Source organism: Carlito syrichta, unplaced genomic scaffold, assembly GCF_000164805.1.
Source record: "Carlito syrichta isolate Samal-C Ts95f unplaced genomic scaffold, Tarsius_syrichta-2.0.1 Scaffold312002, whole genome shotgun sequence".
NCBI classification, from domain to species: Eukaryota; Metazoa; Chordata; class Mammalia; order Primates; family Tarsiidae; genus Carlito; species Carlito syrichta.
Window position 1 is genome coordinate 61,007 of NW_007256098.1, and position 19,885 is coordinate 80,891.

The 19,885-nt window shown below is 53.1% G+C and overlaps 1 protein-coding gene across 1 annotated transcript in view; it reads right to left on the bottom strand.

Moving 5' to 3' along the window:
* Positions 1-14,795: 14,795 nt before the first annotated feature.
* The window catches only part of TBK1 (TANK binding kinase 1), a 37,044-nt gene continuing 31,954 nt past the window's right edge, over positions 14,796-19,885 (bottom strand). Inside the window, exons 16-20 of the mRNA XM_008069411.2 lie at positions 19,337-19,438; positions 19,125-19,221; positions 18,645-18,751; positions 18,363-18,434; positions 14,796-15,519 (exon numbers count right to left, since the gene is read on the bottom strand). Coding sequence (XP_008067602.1) covers positions 15,468-15,519; positions 18,363-18,434; positions 18,645-18,751; positions 19,125-19,221; positions 19,337-19,438 — 430 coding nt within the window. The 3' untranslated portion in view covers positions 14,796-15,467. The remainder of the gene's footprint in view (positions 15,520-18,362; positions 18,435-18,644; positions 18,752-19,124; positions 19,222-19,336; positions 19,439-19,885) is intronic.

Genomic DNA, 19,885 nt, shown 5'->3' on the forward strand with positions numbered 1-19,885 from the left:
CCACTAAGAACATTTGTAAGGAGGAGGTCAAAATATCAACTTCCACAGGAGTTTGGAAGAAGCGGATTCTAGCCCTCGTGGATGACTTTGAGGGGTTCAACACTTGAGTGGAGGGAGTCACTGCAGCCGGGTGGAAACAGTGGGAGGACTCGAACTGGAAGCGGAGCCTGAGGATGGGAGGAACAGCTGCAACCTCGGGACAGAACTTTAGGCTTCCTGAGACAAGATCCACTCCTGGCGAAGGTGCTGGGAACGCTGTTGAAATGACAGCAAAGGCTCTAGAATATTCCATAAGCTTAGTTGATAAAGCAGTGGCAGGATTTGAGAAGATGGACCCCCATTTTGAAAGAAGTTCTGCCACGGAGAAAATGCTACCAGACAGCATTGTGTGCTACAGAGAAATCTTTTATGAAAGGAAGAGTTCTGGCTGGACTCAGTGGCTCAGCCTGTCATCCTCGCACTTTGGGAGACTGAGGCGAATGGATTGCCTGAGCCCACAGGTCCGAGACCAGCCCAGGCAACTTGACGAGACTGCGTCTCTGCAATAAATCAAAGAAAATTAGCAGGGCATGGTAGCACGCGCCTGAAGTTCTGGCTACTCGGAAGGCTGAGGCGGAAGGATCGCTGGAGTCCTTCAGGTCGGTCGAGGCTGCGGTGGCCGTGAGTGTGCCACTGCATTCTGGCCCGGGTGACGGAGTGAGACTCCAACTAAAAAAAAAGAGAAAAAGATAGGAAAAGTTCATCAGTGCAGCACACTCCACTGCTGTCTCATTTTCAGAAACTGCCACAGCCACCCCTACCCTGACCAGTCAGTGCCATCAACATCGAGGAAGGACTCACAACTAGTGAAACAATTATGACTTGCTGAAGGCTCAGATGATTGCTAGCATGTTTTTAGCAATATAGAATTTTAAAAATTAAGGTATCTACAATGTTTTTCTAGACATAATGCTATTGCACACTTAATAGATTTCAGTATAGTGTAAGCATAACTTTTATTATGCACTGGGTAACAAATAAATTCACAGGACTTGCTTTATCATGATATTAGATTTATTGTGGTGGTCTGAAACCAAACCCCAAATATCTCCAAAGTAGGCTTTTATATAAAAAAAAAACACCCTAAAAACTGGCCAGGCAATCATACCTATAATCACAGTAGTTTGGGAGGCAGAGGCAAGAGGAATGCCTGAGCCAGCGGGTTCAAGACTAGCCTGCACAGCAATCTTCATTGTAACTGTAAAAACTTGGAAGCAGATTGAACGAACAACAGTGGGAGACCAGCTAACAAGGCTCATCTGCACAGTGGAACACAAACCGTGCTGGAGAAGAGCGCTTACTGGCATGAGAAACTCCTGATGGAAAGAGTGAAGTTACAAAAGAGAAAGTCTGTTATGATTTTGCCATGGTTTGAATTTCATGTGTTGGAAATTAATCCCCCAGTTCACATGTTGATGGTATTTGGAGGTGGGGCCTTTGGGAGGTAATCAGGATCAGATGGGGTCATCAAGGTGGGGCCCCCAGATGGGACCGGTGGCTTTGTAAGAAGAGGAAGAGGGACATGAGCGGACACGTACACGCCTGCTCTCTGCCATGCGATGCCATCACCATGCTTGACTAGCAAGAAGGCCCTTACCACATGCCACCCCTCGACCTTGGACCTCCCAGCTCCAGGAGCATAAGGAATCAATTTCCTCTCTTGGTAAATGACCTAGTCAGTGGTATCCTATTATAGGAATGCAAAACAGACTAAGACAGAGTCCAACTTTTTAAAAAATTTTTCATTTTAAAGATGTGGGGTACAATTCAGGGTTAAGTATGCAAATGTTCATTAAGCAGGTACCTTTGTTGATGAGGCTGATTCCAACTTTTAAGAATATGTACATGGCCAGGCTTGGTGGCTCAGTCTGTAATCCCACACCTTTGGGAGGCTGAGGTGAGTGGAATGCCTGAGCCCGCGGGTTCGAGACCCGCCTGGGCAGTGAGACCTCATCTCTACAATAAATAAAAAAATCAGCCGGGCGTGGTAGTGCATGCCTGTAATTCCAGCTACTTGGAAGGCTGAGGCGGAAGGATCACCAGAGCCCAGCAGGTCGAGGCTGTGGTGGCTGGGAGCGGCCACTGCACTCCAGTCTGGGTGCCAGAGTGAGACTCCAACTCAAAAAAAAAAAAAAAAAGAATATGTACATGGAAAAAAGATCAGAATATGAGCCAATCGTCAATTCCAATTCTATCTGATTGTGAGGAGTAAAGGAATTTTTTAAATATATGCTTTTCTGTATTTTCTAAAGAGTTTATATGGTTTGAAATATAATTTGTAAAACATCACAGTCGTGATGGTGAGAGTATCACAATGATAAGAAATGACACGGCCTCACATAAAACAGTGGCAATTAGGGAGGAAAGTCACATTTAGGAAATGCCTAAAAAGAGTGTCATGGGCTCAACGGTGTCCCCCAAATTCAGGCATTGAAATCCTAGCCCCTGGTACTTCAAGACGTGACTGCATTTAGAGAAAAGGCATATAAAGAGGTAATTAAAATGAAACGAGTTCATGTAGGTGGTCCCTACTTCAATGGCTCACGTCCTAATAAGAAGAGACGAGGGCCAGGCCCAGTGGCTCATATCTGTTATACCAGCACTTTGGGAGGCCAAGGCGGGAGGAATGCTTGAGCCCAGGAGTTTGAGATCAGCTGGGGAAACATAGGAAGGCCCTGTCTCTACAAAAAATAAAGAATTAAAACAAATAAAATAGCTAGCTGTGGTGCATGCACCTGTAGTCTCAGCTACTTGGGAGGCTGAGGCGGAAGAAGGATCACCTGAGCCCAGGAGGTGGAGACTGCAGTGAGCCGCGATTGTGCCACTGCACTCCAGCATGGGTGACACAGGGTTTGTTGGTCGGATGGACTGTTTTTGAATTCTCTCTCCATCCCTTCCTAGCTGTGGGCTGTGCATAACTTATTACCATATTTGGAACCTCAACTCCCCATCTGTGAGACAGAGAGGATCACAGGGCCTCCCAGGGCTCCTGTACCATGTTAAGTTCCAGAATGCGGTTGGGCTCAGTGGTTCAACCTGTCATCCCAGCACTCTGGGAGGCCGAGGTGAGTGGATTGCCTGAGCCTGTGGGTTTGAGACCAGCCCAGACAACTTGGCAAGACCTCGTCTCTACAATAAATCAAAAAAATTAGCCAGGCGTGGTTGCACACGCCTGTAGTTCCAGCTACTTGGAAGGCTGAGGCGGAAGAATCACTGGAGCCCAGCAGGTCGACACTGGAGTGGCCATGAGTGTGCCACGGCACTCCAGCCTGGGCGACAGATTGAGACTCTGACTCAGGAAAAAAAAAAAAACGTTCCAGAATGTTCCACAGCAGGTGCTCACACACAGTGGTGGCTATCTCTGATTTGGTAGGAACGAGGGCAGGGACAGAACACCTGCCGAAGGGGTGCTCCGAGGAAGGTAAGCATTCGGGGAGACGGAGAAGGAAGCCTCAGAGAGGCAGGAAGAGACGGGGGCGAGCATGTCAGGGAAGGATGTCGAGATCAGAGAGGGTCAAAAGATAACAGCTGGGGCAGCCCCGTGACATGCCAGAGTGACGTCAGGCAAGTCAAGCACTGAGCAGAACGCCAGGGCATGGGAAGTCAAGGAGCAGAGACGTCGCCTAGAAGTAGATGAGAGATGAGGGGGCGGGGCGATAAGAGCTATTCCCTTAAACGTCTCCTTTATATTGAGTCTCAGACTCCCAGCCTTAAGCGATCCTCCAGCCTCAGCCTCCCAAAGCACGAGGATGGCAGGCATGAGCCAGCCACTGTGCCCGGCCTCCCTCACCCTCTCCTGAGGTAACTAGTGGTCGTGGCTGTGAAGTCTGACAGCCCCAAGCGTGCTGGTGGCCGGTTGGAAAAGCACACGATGCCAGGGAGTGGAGATTTGCCAGGCAGCCAGGCAATAAAGAACAGGACTAGGGCCTGTCTACAGAGCGTGGACGTGGGCACCAGCACATGTTGGACTATTTACAAAGACACAGATGTGACATTAGGGGGAAGAGGGTGCTGGGCCTTCACCTATTGGCTGGCCTTGCTACTCCAAATGGAACTAGAGCTGAACTCCTGTGGAATTATGCAGTTACTAACATCAAAATGGGCCGGGCACGGTGGCTCACGCCTGTCATCCCAGCACTTTGGGAGGCAGAGGTGGAAGGATTGCCTGAGCCCAGGTGTTTGAAACCAGCCTGGGCAACATGGTGGGAACTTGTCTCTACAATAAATTAAAAATTAGCTGGGTATGGTGGCACATGCCTGCTGTGGTTCCAGCTACTCGGGAGGCTGAGGCAGAAGGATCACCTGAGCCCAGCAGGTTGAGGCTGTGGTGAGCTATGATCATGCCACTGCACTCTAGCCTGGGCGGCAGAGTGAGACCCTGACTCAATAAATAAATAAATTCAGAATGGAATAGGATCCATGACCCACTCCAATGCCTTATCTCAGATTCTTCCCTTTGGAAGGCTGTACACCCTCTGGGTTTTTTCGTTTTTTGTTTTTGGTAAGATGCCAAGGCTCCCTCTTCTGGGAACTAAAGTCACTATCTTCTTATTCACGTGAGCCTGTGTGAGATGAGCCCAACACAGACACGTCGAGAGTCAAGTGCTTGTCAATGTTGTACGGCCTTCAAGCCAACACAGGATGCATTTCCTCTTTGGATGTGTTTTTGTTTCTCTCTCACAATTCCTTTCAACCTCTGTCTCTGCAACGTCACGCCGATGGCGGCCCCACTGTTTGCTTCTATTAAAAACCTACTTGAGGCCAGGCATGGTGGCTCATGCCTGTAATCCCAGCACTTTGGGAGGCTGAGACGAGTGGATTGCTTGAACCCAGAAGTTCGAGACCGGCCTGGGCAATGTCACGAGACCTCGTCCCTACAAGAAAATTTAAAAATTTACTGGACATGGTGGCGTATAACTGTAGTTTCAGCTACTTGGGAGGCTCAGAGGTCAAAGCTATGGCGAGCCATGACTGTGCCACTGCACTCTAGCCTGGGCAACAGAGTGAGACCCTGACTCAAAGAAAAAAAAAAAGCCTACTTGGAAGAAAAGCAAAAAACATGAGCCAAGTGCTGGGAAAGATGCATCCCCTTGCTGTAAATGTGGTGCTAACAGGATGGGGACACGTGAGGTCAGCACCGATCTCAGGACTCGAGGGGCTTGGTGTGCCGTCCGCCGAGGGTCACCTGCACTCAAGGCATTTTTTTACACGTCACCATCTCTGAAACGGACATGCAGAAGTGTCCTGTGGTTGAAGACATCCCGTCTCTAGCGGTGCATGAGCTGGTGGCAGATGCCCCACAGATGGGGCCTTGGAGGTGTGGGGTAATGGCAGGCTGTGCCCTGCCCCCAGGACACTCCCCGAGAAAAGCCGCCGCTGACGGATGGGGGCCTCTGGGTCAAGGAGTGAGCTGGCCGTGCCACACGCAGCCCCCGCCACGCTGCCCACAGTCGGCGTTCAGGCAGGTGTCCGGCTGCTTGGGCTGAGAACACATGGGTCGTGGCCTCCCATCGGGTGGGTCCTCTCGGAGCCATCCAGCCGCCCTGCCCGAAACACAGGCATACGGTGTGTGTGTGTCCCTGTCTCTTTCTCTCTCTGCTTCTTTTGCTCTCTTTCTCTCTGTCCCTGTCTCTCTGTCTCTTTCTGTCTCTGACTCTGTCTCTGTTTCTCTCTCTGTCTTTATCTTTCTCTGCCTCTCTCTCCCCTCTGTCTCTCTCTCTGCTTCTGTCTCTGTCTCTGACTCCCTCTTTGTCTCTCTCTCTCTCCCTCTCTCTCTCTCTCTCTGTTTCTATCACTCTCTGCCTCTAGCTCTGTAGCTTTCTCTCCATCTCTGTGTCTCTGTCTCTCTCTGTCTCTGTCGTTTTCTGTCTCTGTCTCTGACACTCTCTCTCTCTGTCTCTCTCTCTGCCTCTGTCTCTGACTTTCTCTGTCTCTGTCTGTGTCTCTGTTTCTGTCTCCTCTCTCTCTCTCTCTGCCTCTGTCTCTCTCTGTCTCTGACTCACTCTCTGTCTCTGTCTCTCCCTGTCTCTCTTTTTCTTGCACCCCCAGCCCCGCCAAGCCCCCTTTTCCCCGCCCAACCTGGCAGAGCCCTTGCCCAGCCTCGGGACGGGGGTCTCTCTGCCTGGGCGAGTCACGTGGGCACTCCCCCTTGAACTCGGCCTTGCCTGTTGGGTGCCATCTGGGGTCTCTAACAGTAAAGACCCCCTGTCACGCTCTGGCCCCAGGGGCCAGGCCCAGACACCCACAGGAGACTGTGAACCCCACGCCTCCGAGGGCCCTCCCTGCCCCGAAAGCCGCACACGCTTTCTGCCCCTTCCCAGAAGGGACCTGGGGGTCATAGTGACAGCCTGGAAGGTCTCGAGTCCCTCCAGGAAGAATCTGAGCTGCCAGCACGTGCCCTCAGTGCCATAACGGGCAGCAATGGCGCTGCCGTGAGCGTGACATCTGTCACAGAAAGGCCCGCGTGCCATCCTGGGAGGGAGAGAGGCCACACAGCTCCTTGTCCCCATCTTTGTGTGACCCACGCAACCTCTGAAAGCGCATTTGCCCGTGACAGGCAGAGCTGGCCCGGGAGACGGCCACCCACGGGCTCCACTGACCAGATGCCACAGCAGCGGGCCCGGCGGGGGCCCGTCTTGACCCCAAAGGCCGCGGGCCCCTTTGTCACACCGAGGCCACACCACGGTCCCCTGAGGGGAGTGAGGCGCCCCAGCAAGCATGACCTACCTGGGACGCGGGTCTTCTTCCCCGGGAAGCCGAGCTCGTCCGAGAGCTTGTGGATGGCCGTCCCCATCTCTGAGCCCGGCCCCCCGAGGGGCCCAGGGAGACAGCTGCGGGCGGCCAGTGGCCCTGGCTGGCCTGCGGGGCTCAGAGTCCCCAGGCCGGAGGCCCAGCCTCCTCTGCTCCCTGTCCTCACGCGCTTTTCCAGCTGGCCATCAGCATGCTCGGCCACTCTGCTCACGGGGCTGTCAGACTTTGACCACCACAACTGCTCGTTCCATAGGCCCGGGGAGGCTGGGTGCGGCAGCTCGCACCCGTAATCCCCGCGATTTGGGAGGCCGAGGTGGGAGAATCGCTTGAGGCCAGGAGTTTGAGACCAGCCTGGGCAACATAGTGAGACCTCGTCTCTACAAAAAAATTGAAATATTAGCCAGATGTGGTGGTGCGGGCCAGGGATCCCAGCTCCTCGGGAGGCTGAAGAGGAAGGCCCGCTGGAGCCCAGGAGTTGAGACTGCGGGAGTGATGGTCACACCACTGCACTCCAGCCTGGATGATGGAGACCCTGACACAAAAAAACAACAAAAGGGAGGGAGAGGTTAAGAAAGCATCTCAGCCGGGCTCGGTGGCTCAGCCTGTAATCCCGCGCCTTTGGGAGGCTGAGGTGAGTGGACTGCCTGAGCCCGCGGGTTTGAGACCCACCTGGGCAGCGAGACCTCGTCTCTACAATAAATCAAAACATCAGCCGGGGTGGTAGCGCACGCCTGTAATTTCAGCTACTTGGAAGGCTGAGGTGGAAGGATCGCCGGAGCCCAGCAGGTCGAGGCTGCGGTGGCCGGGAGCGGCCACTGCACTCCAGTCAGGGCGACAGAGTGAGACTCCGACTCCAAAAAAAAAAAAAAAATGCATCTCGTTGTTGGGAGGGGCCTGTTATGAGGTAGTTAAGGCCTCAGGGCCCAAGTGCTGTAGGTGAGCTGTGTGACCCTCAGCGACTTACTTAACCTCTCTGTGCCTTCATTTCATGTGTAAATTGAGGAAAATGGTAGTTCTCGTTTCACTGAGTTTTGATAAGAATGAAAAGTGCCAAGCGTGGTACCCAGCTTCATGGTAAGCGCCCTACAAGGTTGGGCTGTGGGCAGAAACCCTGGGCGATTCTTGCTGAGAAAGTCTGGGTTCTGTGCAGGCAGCTGATTGGCTGGGGCACTGGTTTCCCACTGTTGTGAAGAATGCCAAGAACGCCCATTTCATAGGACAATTTTTTTCAACTTTTCAATGTACCTCTTTTTTCTATTTCTGGAGACAGCGTCTCAGTGTCACCCAGGCTGGACGCAGTGGTGCGATTACAGCTCATGGCAGTCTCCCCCTCCTCTCACCTCAGCCTCCCACATGGCTGGGACTGCAGTTGTGCACCATGCTGGCGAATTGAACTTTATTTTTGTGGAGACGGGGTCTCACTACGTTGCCCAGGCTGGCCTCGAACTCCCAGGCTCAAGCGATCCTCCCACCTCAGCCTCCCAAAGCTCTGGGATGACAGGCGTGAGCCACCAAGGCCAGCGCAGTTTCTTAAATTCTTGAACTGGGCACCCCTGCTGCCCGATGGTGGCCTGCATGGTCCCGACGGAGCGCTCCGTCCCCTTGGCAAGGTGCCTAAGAAGGCAGGTGGCCAAACCCCGTGAGAGCAGCCAGCCCCCAGAAGGAGGGGGCGGTGGGCCGGGCTGTGGGGGGCTGGGGACAGCGGGTGACATCGCCATCGGATTTTGGGCTCTTTTGTCGAGGCGGACCCACCAGGGCGAGCGCCTGGCGCCGGAAGGACCCCAAGAGGGTCCCAGTAGAGGCCGGGATGAAACGGCCCGCGGTGGCCTCTGGTTTCCGTGTCACGGCCCTCAAGAGCAGTAGCGAAAGCAGCGTCAGGGCTGGGGGTCCCGCTGCCTCAGACCTTCGGGGCTTCCCGCGTCGCCCTCCGGGGTTGAGCACCCCAGGCCCGACTGAAAACCGTGTCCTAGAGAGGGCGGTCACGTCCCCAGGCGCCGGCCTCCTGGCCTCCTGGCCCCCCCCACAGCTGGCTGTGCCTGAAACCCACAGGGTGAGGCTGGCAGGCCAAAGCATCACCAGCTGAGCTTTGCACAATGTCACAGACGCCCGGTGCCCCGCCACCCCTGCTCCTGATGAGATGAGCAGCCTGTGAGGGGCTGTGTCCCCAGGGTGTGGGGGAGAGGAGCCACAAGGCTCCGAAGGAGAAGTGCACAGACTCAGGCGGGCGCAAACGGAGAGCTACTTCCTCTGTGTCGCTTTTAGTGTAATCACATTATTTCTTTATTATTTATTTACTTACGTGTTTGCTTTGAATCAGGCTGGAGCAAGCGATCCTCCCGCCTCCGCCTCCCGAGTGGCTGGGACTACGGGTGTGCACCATCACACCCGGTTAATTTTTTATTTTTTTATTTTTTTATTTTTTTTGAGTTGGAGTCTCACTCTGTCACCCAGACTGGAGTGCAGTGGCCGCTCCCGGCCACCACAGCCTCGACCTGCTGGGCTCCGGCGATCCTTCCGCCTCAGCCTTCCGAGTAGCCGGAATTACAGGCATGCGCTACCACGCCCGGCTGATTTTTTGATTTATTGTAGAGATGAGGTCTCCCTGCCCAGGTGGGTCTCGAACCCATGGGCTCAGGCAATTCACTCACCTCAGCCTCCCAAAGGTGCGGGATTACAGGCTGAGCCACTGAGCCCAGCTAATTTTTTAATTTTTAATTTTTTGTAGAGATGGGATCTGGCTATGTTGCCCGGGGGGGGGAGGGGGTCTTGAACTCCTGGACTCAAGCGATTCTCCCGCCTCGGCCTCTCAAAGTTCTGGGATTACAGGCGTGAACCACCACACCCCGCCTCCCCAAACCCTTCTACGGCGGCCCTGCAAACCGTTTCCAGCCGTGTGCCACAGCTGTGGCTCAGTCCTCTCACCTTCCCCGTCCCTCTTTCAGCAGAAGGCGACACCCAGAGCCCGTGGGGCGCTGGGTGACTGCTGGACCCCACCTCCACTTATCCTAGGGGTGGCCGTTCCCGGCTCCTTCGGGGCCCTCAATTCCAGGATTGCCGAGGCCCCAGAGCTGAAGCAGCACCTCCCTTTCCACCAGCCTCGGGGTTTTTGTCCTTCTCAGTTTTTTCGGTGTCCTCCTTTCTGTAGCAACCGCAATACTTTCTCAGCAGCAGGGACAGTCACAGAGAACCAGAGGCCTGAGACGCCACGTTCACACTTAGCACGCATTTCCGGGCTCCCAGTCTGGGAACTTTCAACATATATGTGCCTTAAAAAATGTTTTTCGGCTGGGCCTGGTGATGCAAGCCTGTCATCCCAGCATTTTGGGAGGCCGAGGCGAGAGGATTGCCTGAGCCCGCAGGTTCGAGACCAGCCCTGGCAACTTGGCAAGACCTCATCTCTACAATAAATAAAAAATTAGCCAGGCATGGTAGCGCACACCTGCAGTTCCGGCTACTTGGAGGGCTGAGGAGGAAGGATCTCCAGAGTCTAGCAGGTCTATGCTGGAGTGGCCATGAACGTGCCGCTGCACTCCAGCGTGGGCGACAAAGTGAGACGCCCACTCAAATAAAACAAAGAAGCTGACATCTGCTGCATACTTATTACATGCCAGGCTCAGACCTACACACATTATCTCTACCAACGCACTTCTTTTCTAAACTTTTTTGTAGCAACGGGGGTCTCTCTCCATTGCCCTAGCTGTTCTCAAATTCCTGGGCTCCAGCGACCCTCCCACCTCAGCCTTCCGAGGAGCCGGGTCCACAGGCGTGCACCCCCCCACACAGCTAGATTTACATTTTGCTGTAGACACAGGGTCTCACTATGTGGCCCAGGCTGGTCTCAAACTCCTGGCCTCCAGCGACCCTCCCACCTCAGCCTCCCCAGGGGCTGGGATTCCAGGCGTGAGCCGCCGGGCCCGGCCCTCTGTTGGCCCGCTTCGTCTTCGTGGAGCCGGACGGAGGGAGGTGCTCCTGTGAGGCCCATTTCACGGAGAGCGGGGCACCGGCCCGAGTCGCCCCCACCGGAGGGGCGCGGGGCCGGGCAGTGGGACTCCAGCACTTGCGCCTCGGGCCACGGGCCGCGCCGGCTCTGAGGCTTTTCAGGGCAAGTCGCCCTTTCCTTGGGGTGCAGTCTGCATGCAAGGGGGCCCCCAACCCAGGGCTGATCCATTTAAAACTGTGTTTATTCTCACCTGTTTAAGCTGCTGTCCCCTCCAAGTCCTCTCCCCTGCAGGCCACACACTTCCCGAGACGCTTTTCCCGCCGCTCGGAACAGCTTCTGGACCCCCCCACTCCGAAGCCTTGTAATGCTCCCGCCGTCTTTTCTTTCCCCCCTTCCACATGGGAAAAACGTTTCCCTTTAAGGACTTCTTACATCTGGGGAAGCCAAAAACAAGAGTAACTCCGGGCCAGAGCGGGTGGGCTCCAAAAGTGCCGCGCCCGCCGCGCGGCGTGGGCCGGGGCGCTGGCCCCTGGCCCGCCGGGCAACGGGCAAACGCGCTGCAAGGACCTCCAGAAAAGTCACCGAAGCCCGACGCAGCCTCCCCCCACAACGCCAGCTGGTCCACGGACGCTGAGGGGCTCCTGGAACACTGACCCGGGGGTTAGCCTGTGCTGCCAGGGCCCCTCCTCCAAAAGGTAATCTGGGTTTTGGGGTCCCTCGCACACCGAGACGCACACAGCCCTGTGACCCCACCCCGGGGAGGAGGGGACGCGGCACGTCCACCCTCGCGCCGTCCCAGTCTGCCCTCCCCTGGCCCGGCCAGGCCACCCTGGTCCGACGCCTGTCGCCCCCAGAGCGAACGCGCCTCTGAAAATCACACGAGGGGGCGGGAGAGGTCTTCAAACCACCCACACTCGCCCTTTCCTGTGGCTCCCGGGGTTCCAGAGTGAGAGCCATGACTCTGCCAGGGTGTCCCAAAGTGTGTTTCCTTTGGATTTTCTTTCTTTTTCTTTGAGTCGGGTTCTCACCGTGTCACCCCGACTGGAGTGCAGTGGCACGATCACAGCTCGCCGCAGCCTCAACCTCCTGGACTCAGGTGATCCTTCCACCTCAATCTGCTAGGTAGCTAGGACTACAGGTGCACGCCACCAGGCCTGGCTAATTTTTTTAGCTTTTTTTGTAGAGGCAAGGTCTTATACCATGTTGCCCAGACTGGTCTTGAACTCCTGGGCTCAAGCAACCCTCCTCCCTCAGCCTTCCAAAGTACTGGGATTCCAGGCATGAATTACCCCGCCTGACTGATTTTTTTTTGAGTCGGGGTCTCACTCTGTCACCCAGACCGGAGTGCAGTGGCACGCTCCCGGCCACTGCAGCCTCGACCTGCTGGGATCCAGTGATCTTTCCGCCTCAGCCTTCCAAGTAGCCAGAACTACAGGCGCGCACTACCACGCCCGGCTAATTTTTGATTTATTGTAGAGATGAGGTCTCGCCAAGTTGTCCAGGTGGGTCGCGAACCCACGGGCTCAAGCAATCCACTCACCTCGGCCTCCCAAAGTGCTGGAATGACAGGCTGAGCCACCAAGCCTGGTTGATTTTTTTTTTTTTTTAAGAGACTGAGTCTCTCTCTGTGGCCCAGTCTGGAGTGCAGTGGTACAGTCAAGGCTCACTGCAGCCTCAAGCTTCTGGGCTCAAGCAATCCTCCTGCCTCAGCCTCCTGAGTAGCTGGGACTACAGGTGTGCACCATTACACCTGGCTAACATAAAAAGAACTTTTTTTGTAGAGACGGGATGTTGCTATGTTACCCAGGCTGGTCTGCAACCCCTGGCCTCAACCGATCCTCCCGTCTTGGCCTCCCAAAGTGCTGGGAATATAAACATGAGCCACCGCCCCAGCCTCACACATACTCCTTGCTCAACCTGTTTTCTCTCTGGTCTTCCCACATGAAGATACCAATGTCTCAGTTCTGCTATGTTCAATTTAGTGGTTTTGTGATATAGTTTAATACCCAGCGGGGTTAGTATCTTCTCATTCTTCCATGTTTATTGGTCCAGATAAAATTTAGAACATTTTATTTTGCTTCCTCTCACTTTTTTTTTTTTTTGAGTTGGAGTCTCCCTCTGTCGCCCAGGTTGGAGTGCAGTGGCCGATCCCGGCCACCGCAGCCTCGACCTGCTGGGCTCCGGCGATCCTTCCGCCTCAGCCTTCTGAGTAGCTGGAACTACAGGCGCTCGCTACCACACCTGGCTAGTTTTTTTTTATTTATTGTAGAACTGAGGTCTCGCCAAGTTGCCTAGGTGGGTCTCGAACACGCGGGCTCAGGCAATCCACTCACCTCAGCCTCCCAAAGGCGCGGGATTACAGGCTGAGCCACTGAGCCCGGCTTGCTTCTTGTTTTTAACTTATAACACCACAAAAGGTAAACATTGTGGCCAAAAAAACACAAACCCAATCCACATCAAAACAACCACAAAAAAGATTAAGGATCATTGTCATTTTTTTTTTTTTTTGAGTTGGGAGTTTCACTCCCTCCCACAGGCTGGAGTGCAGTGGCACGCTCCCGGCCACTGCAGTCTCGACCTGCTGGACTCCAGTGATCCTTCCGCCTCAGCCTTCCAAGGAGCCGGAACTACAGATGTGCGCTACCACGCCTGGCTATTTTTAAATTTTATTGTAGAGACGAGGTCTCGCCAAGTTGCCCGGCTGGTCTCGAACCCACGGGCTCAGGCAATCCGCTCGCCTTGGCCCCCCAAAGTGCTAGGATGACAGGCTGAGCCACCGAGCCCAACCCATTGTAATTTTTTCTGGATAACTTACTGATGAATTCATTCTATCTTTAAAGAAATGCTTTGAAACCACCCCCTCTGGTCCCCTCCCACCTTGGGAGCTTTTCTGTACCCTCAAAAAAAAAAAAAAAAAAGCTTTGAGAAGATTTTCTACTTCGCTAAGAAGAGACATTGTACTTGACATGGTGTCCTCAGGTCTACAAGCCGGTAACACAGAATTTGGAAATTTCCCGAACAATGGCGGCTGGACTTTCAGAGACGACGTGGTGGGACTATTTTTCCCATTTCTTTCCCTACTTTAAATTTTCTTTATTTGTTTGAGGCTACTTCTTCTTCTCGAAAACTTTCTATTCATTCATTTTTATTTTTTCTGTGATTACAGCTATAGCCTCTGTTGTACTAGGAGTTAAATCGACTAGCTCTTGTATCTGTGTGTGTAATAGGGTCATGGTCTCACACTGTTAAGGCTGGAGTGCAGTGGCTCGACCATAACTCACTGTAACCTCAAACTCCTGGGCTTGAGATCCTTCCATTTCAGCCTCCAAACAGTTAGGACTATAGGGCATCGCTACAGCCAGCTAATTGTGTATGTTTTGTAGAGCTAGGGTCTCACTAAGTTGCCCTGTCTGGTCCTAAAATCCTGGTCTCAAGTGATCTTCCTACCTTGGCCTCCCAAAGTACTGGGATTACAGGTGTTAATCAATGCACCCCGCTCCTATTAGCATACACTAATTCTATACCATTAATCACTCTTTGAAAACATATTCTATCTAATCATGAAAAAAAGCTACTAGAGTTGTAGCTTATTTTAAAGCGAACATTCAGTCACTGAAAATCAGCAGACTTGGTATCAAGCCTTTATTGACCTAAAATGTTTTGACTGAGGGTGCATTTTTGAGGGTCAAACATCGAAAGTAAGATCACTTCAAGCTGGGCACAGTGGCTCAAGTGTCATCCCAGCACTTTGGGATGCCAAGGCAAGAGGATTGCCTGAGCCCAGGGGTTCAAGAGCGGCCTGAACAACGTGGCTAGACCTCATCACTACAATAAAAAAACAAAACAAAACTTTAGTTGGGTGTGGTAGTGTGCTCCTGTAGTTCTGGCTACGTGGAAGACTGAGGCGGAAGGATTGCCTGAGCCCAGCAGGTCGATGCTGGGGTGGCCGTGAGTGTGCCACTGCACTCCAGCCTGGGTGACGGAATGAGACTGACTCAAGAAGAAGAAGAAAAAAAGGATGACCTTTGTTTTTTTTCAAACTGGATACACAGAAACACACATACTCTTTGTATTAAAATTGAGAAGTTTATTTTTTTCATGAAATAGTAAGCAGAATTAAAGACATACACAGCTTAAGACAGTTGAAATGAGCTTAAAACTTTAATGACAATTATACATTTTATGGCCAAAGGAAAAATGAGTAATTTTAAATAACAACTCACTGCAAAAATTGTGTTCAAGAATTCACCTGAAATTAGGCGGGTCCACAGACACCTGGGATCTGGGCGCCCTGTAACATGGATAATGCCGCTGCATCCGAGTAAACAGTGGTTCGGTTCCGCCCTCTTGCCCCATCCTGCCCCGGCCCAGGGCGCTCCTCAGGCCCGACCTGGGGGGAAGCTGACATGGCCCACCTGAAGTCATGCCCGGAGGCAGTGAGGACACGCCCACCCCTCGGGCCAGGGTGGGTGCCCCATGCATGGGTTGGTCATGGCTTTCTTCTTGCGCTCAGAGGTCAAATCTCCTCGCATCATTATAAAAGTCAAAAGATAAAATTACATCTTCACAGCAGCCAAAAATTTATATCTTTTTTTGTATTTACAATATGGTACATATTTACATAACCACACCAAATACTAAATTGTAGAAACAAGAGACCACCCAGAAAGGCATCCACTCAACGGCCAGGCATTCTGTTCTCGTGCAAGTGGACACTCTGCTGAGACGCCCTAGAAAGCTAAAGACAGTCGACATTGCGAAGGCCACCGTCCATGGTCAACGAGCCGAACCTGAAACACAGGAGAGAAGAGAGGTCTCAAAGGAGTCATTAACTTGCATTAACTGACACTGCATCTTGGTCCTTGGGTATCTATCGCTCTATCGATTGATCGAACACCTTCAGGGGAAAAAACAGCCATTCATGTTCAAAGCCCAGAGGCCGCTGTGCCGCCGTGCCCCACTGGAGCAACGAGGGGCCACACGCCTGCGAAGGGACGTGGTGACGTCACCCGGGAAGTGTTGGTGTGAGCTGGCCCTCTCCCTGGCGGGGTGGGGTTTACATGCCAAGATGCGGGCTGGAAGCGAGTCCCTTTCTCGAGCGACAGTGAGGGGTGGCACCCTGCCAGAGCAGAATGCTGCTGGCAAGCAGTGGGAGGGAAAGCCGGAGGCCAGGCCCGCCGGCCAGCCACATTCTCGAGTGGAAGAATGACTCGGCCTTGGCTTCTGGGGCCACGGGCGTCCAGGATTCCCCAGCCAAGGGAGCCAGTGTTCTGGAAGATGACTCTGGCTGTAACGCCCAAGCAGATGGGGAACCTGGGGCTCAGGGAGACGTGCTCACATGGGAAAGGAGGTGCTGACACAGTTCACACGTGGGGGCAGGGTGACATGTCAGGAGGGGCGGGTACCAAGGAGCCCGGCCGCCAGCGGCAAGAGGGTGGAGGAAACGAGGGCTCGGACAGTGTTGCTCAAGGCGTGGGGCCAGTGGTCGCCAAGCAGGCGAGGGGGCTGAGGGGAAACTGCGCCAGAATGGAGGATTCTAGACACGAGGATGTTGGCTGCGACGGAGCCCATCCGCAGGAGATATGTGGGCGATGCCGACACAATGCCGGGCTTCCGTCCCTGCTGCTGCCACAGTCCCTGAGCTGCCACCAGGCTCTGCAGTAAGACGATGCCACAAGGATCGCCCACAGACGGTCAAGCAGGTCAGAAAGAGGGACCAGCTGGCAGACGCACTCTGGGAGTGGCGGCCCTCCGCAGGGCACGGCGGCTCCCCCAAAGGTCTATACGGGCTGACCCTCACAGGACACACTTAGGACTTAGCTTAGCTGGGAAGCAACTGTGAACTGGATGCTACGAAAAGCCAGATAATTACTGTGCAGTTGCAATAAAGAGATGGGGGAAAGGCCAGGCATGGTGGCTCACGCCTATAGTGCCAGCACTTTGGGAGGCTGAGGTGAGAGGATTGCCTGAGCCCAGGGGTTCGAGATCAGTCTGGGCAACTCAGTGAGATCTTGTCGGTACTATAAATCAAAAAATTAGCTGGACATGGTGGCGCATGCCTGTAGTTCCAGCTAGTTGGAAGGCTGAGGTGGAAGGATGGCCTGAGCCCAGCAGGTCGAGGCTGCGGTGGCCCTGAGCATGCCACTGCACTTCAGCGTGGGCGATGGAATGAGACTCCAACTCAAAAAAGAAACAGGGAAAAATTTCTAAAAACTAGCAGGCAATTCTCAGAAAAAAATGGAAACTGAACAAACACATCAAAAGGATGTCTGACATCGCTACTAACCAAAGAAGCATACATTAGACCCTCAGTTACAACTAAACAAATAATCTAAGAGCCTGATAACACTTGGTTGTTGACAAAGGACCATGCATGACCCTTCAAGGAGCAAATCAGTAAGTCCTTCCTTCACTTCATCCTTCCTTCCTTCCATCCCTTTATGCCTTCCTTCATTTCATTTTCTGCGTCAGGGTCTCACTTTGTTGCCCAGACTGGAGTGCAGTGGCACGCTCCCAGCCACTGCAGCCTCAACCTGCTGGGCTCAGGTGATCCTTCCACCTCAGCCTTACGAGTAGCTGGGAACTACAGGCTCACGCCACCATGGCTGGCTAGTTTTTTGATTTATTGTAGAGATGAGGTCTCTCCAAGTTGCCCAGCTGGTCTTGAACCCGTGGGCTCTGGCAGTCTTCTCGCCTTGGCCTTCCAAAGTGCTGGGATGACAGGTGTGAGCCACTGTGCCCAGCCACCCACCATCATTTAAATGTGCATACCCTCTGGCCCAGAAACCCCACATCCAGAAGCATCTAGAAATTCATCCCTCAAAAATTCTTACATGAACACCTGAACATACAGCTGCACAAAGATGTTCCTTGCAGTGGTTTGCAATTAGGAGAACCCAGAAACATGAATGTCCACTGAGCCAGCGAGCAGGGAGGGACGAAGGGCAGGAGCAGCTCAAGCCCCTCTTCTCGGGGACACATCTACGGCCTGGAGAGCGCGGGGAGACCACCTGCAGCCCCTGCAAGGCCGTGCTGCGTGTTCAGTGACAGATCACAAGGCTAGTGCCCGCAGGCACGGGAAGCAGCTCTACCAGGCGAGGTTGGAGGCGACAGGCAGCCCCCAGGCCCGAGGAAGGGCCGAGTCGCAGGGCCAGCTGCGATCGGCTTCTCTGAGGATCAGGCAGGGAAGGCAGTCACCGAAATGGCGTGCAAGCTCTGCCCGTTTTCACCTCCTCAGGCCTGCCCGGGAAGATTCAGCAGGTGACGAGCAGACACCCAGTCCCTCTGAGGGCCATGGGCCCCAGGGTGCCCACCGGAGAGGCAGCGCCTCAGTTCCAGGAGCCCTCAGCCCCACCGGGGCACCAGGCCTCCAAAGAACAACGCCAAGAAAAAGAGTGTGGAAGACACTAGACTTCACAAACTGGTGCAGCAAGCAAGTAATGCTATTAACCGCTGCTCTGCAAACAGGGAGCCCATTGGCCACCACAAGGCGAGTTCACAGCAACACCAAGAGGGGAGAACGGGCTGGGCCTTAGGACCTCTCACCACTAGCCCACTGGCCTGGAGGTCTGGGCAGGGAGGTCAGCGGGGAGGCTTGTGGTTCCAGAAGCACAGGCAGGGTTCCCGCTCTCACCTCTCTAAAATGTGGTTGTTCTCGGCGAGCTCCTTCACCACCCCCTCCATCTCCTCCTTCAGTTTCTTCATGCTGTCGGCACAAAAGAAAGAAACACACATGGCTGCTCAAACAGGCACGTGACGTCTCAGAGCCACGTTTATGTTTCCGAGTCTTTATGTTAGCAAGTCTTTAAGCAACATCACCAAACACTGTCCTTTGAGAAATTTGACTACAAGAGCAAGATCCCAGGCTGGAACAAAAGTGAAGGGAGCCCCGCAGCGAGCGAGGGCAGTGTCTCACCCCAGCGTCATCTCCACCAAGGTGTTAGAACTTGGGTACAGCGGGGCCATGGCGTGCTTCACTCCACCCGAGGCGGCAAACATTTTCTGTGGCAGAGTTTCTTGCAACTAAACAGCAAAACAGGGATTAGCCACGGAACAAAAGTACTCACTACAGATCTTAGATAGAGTTTCACAGCTTTTCACAAGTCCTTTACAGTTTAAATTTCTACCTCAAAACTATCCATGATAAGAATACTGATGTCAACAATCTTTAAAAAAACTTTTCTTATAGGTGATTAAGAATGGTTTATCAGAAGTTTTTCGTTGTAAAACATCTAAATTCTTAAAATGTGGCTCAAAATACACATTGAATAGGGTGAACAGATCTGGGTCCAGAAACCTGTCCCTCCTCCTCAACCACCAGCAGAGATAAACTGAGAGAATTTTTGTTTCCCTCCTGGGAGAAAAGCTCTTTTCCAGATGTTTTTGGGAGCGGCACCTCATTCGTGTAGTCCTGGTACTTTGAAACCTCTTCTTCAATATCAAAACACTGATTAGTCAGAGACAAGAGCTGTTTCCTAAGGTGAAGCATCTTTCTGAAAATCAGAAACAACTGATTAACACGCCGTCCCGCGAAATATCCCTACATCAAATACACAACATTTATCTCGCACACAGTCGGCCGCTCGTCACCCAAATAAGGTCCCTTACCTCATCCACTCTTCCGACTTGTCCAAAAAAGCCTCGTACTTTCTGACACATTCCTCTGTGAAGTGGGTCATGGCCTTCGTCGCATGGTAATACAGTTTCTGCCTGCAGTTTAGCAGTGAGCAAAGAAAAGAGACTGAAGCTGGTGTCCCTGTTTCTACTTGCACTGTCTAAAAATGTTCAGATAGCTTTCCTAGATTCACTGCTTTCCTAGACTCTGGTGGTGGCCATGTGCTCTTCGAGCTATGGCTGCCGCCATGTTTCTTAAGCTTTGGCCCCTCTCCTACCTTGTGAATCTCCTCTCTCTCTCTCATTTACTTTCTAAATAAACTATATTTTTCAGTCTAAAAAAAAATTAAAAATAAATCAACAAATAAAATGTTCAGGCATATGAAACTGGTCTACTTCCTGAAACAACTGTTGGGTGCTTTACAGATTCATAGTAGAAAGCAAAGGCTAGCTGGGCTCGGTGGCTCAGCCTGTAATCCTAGCACTTTGGGAGGCTGAGGTGAGTGGATTGCCTGAGCACGCAGGTTCGAGACCCGCCTGGGC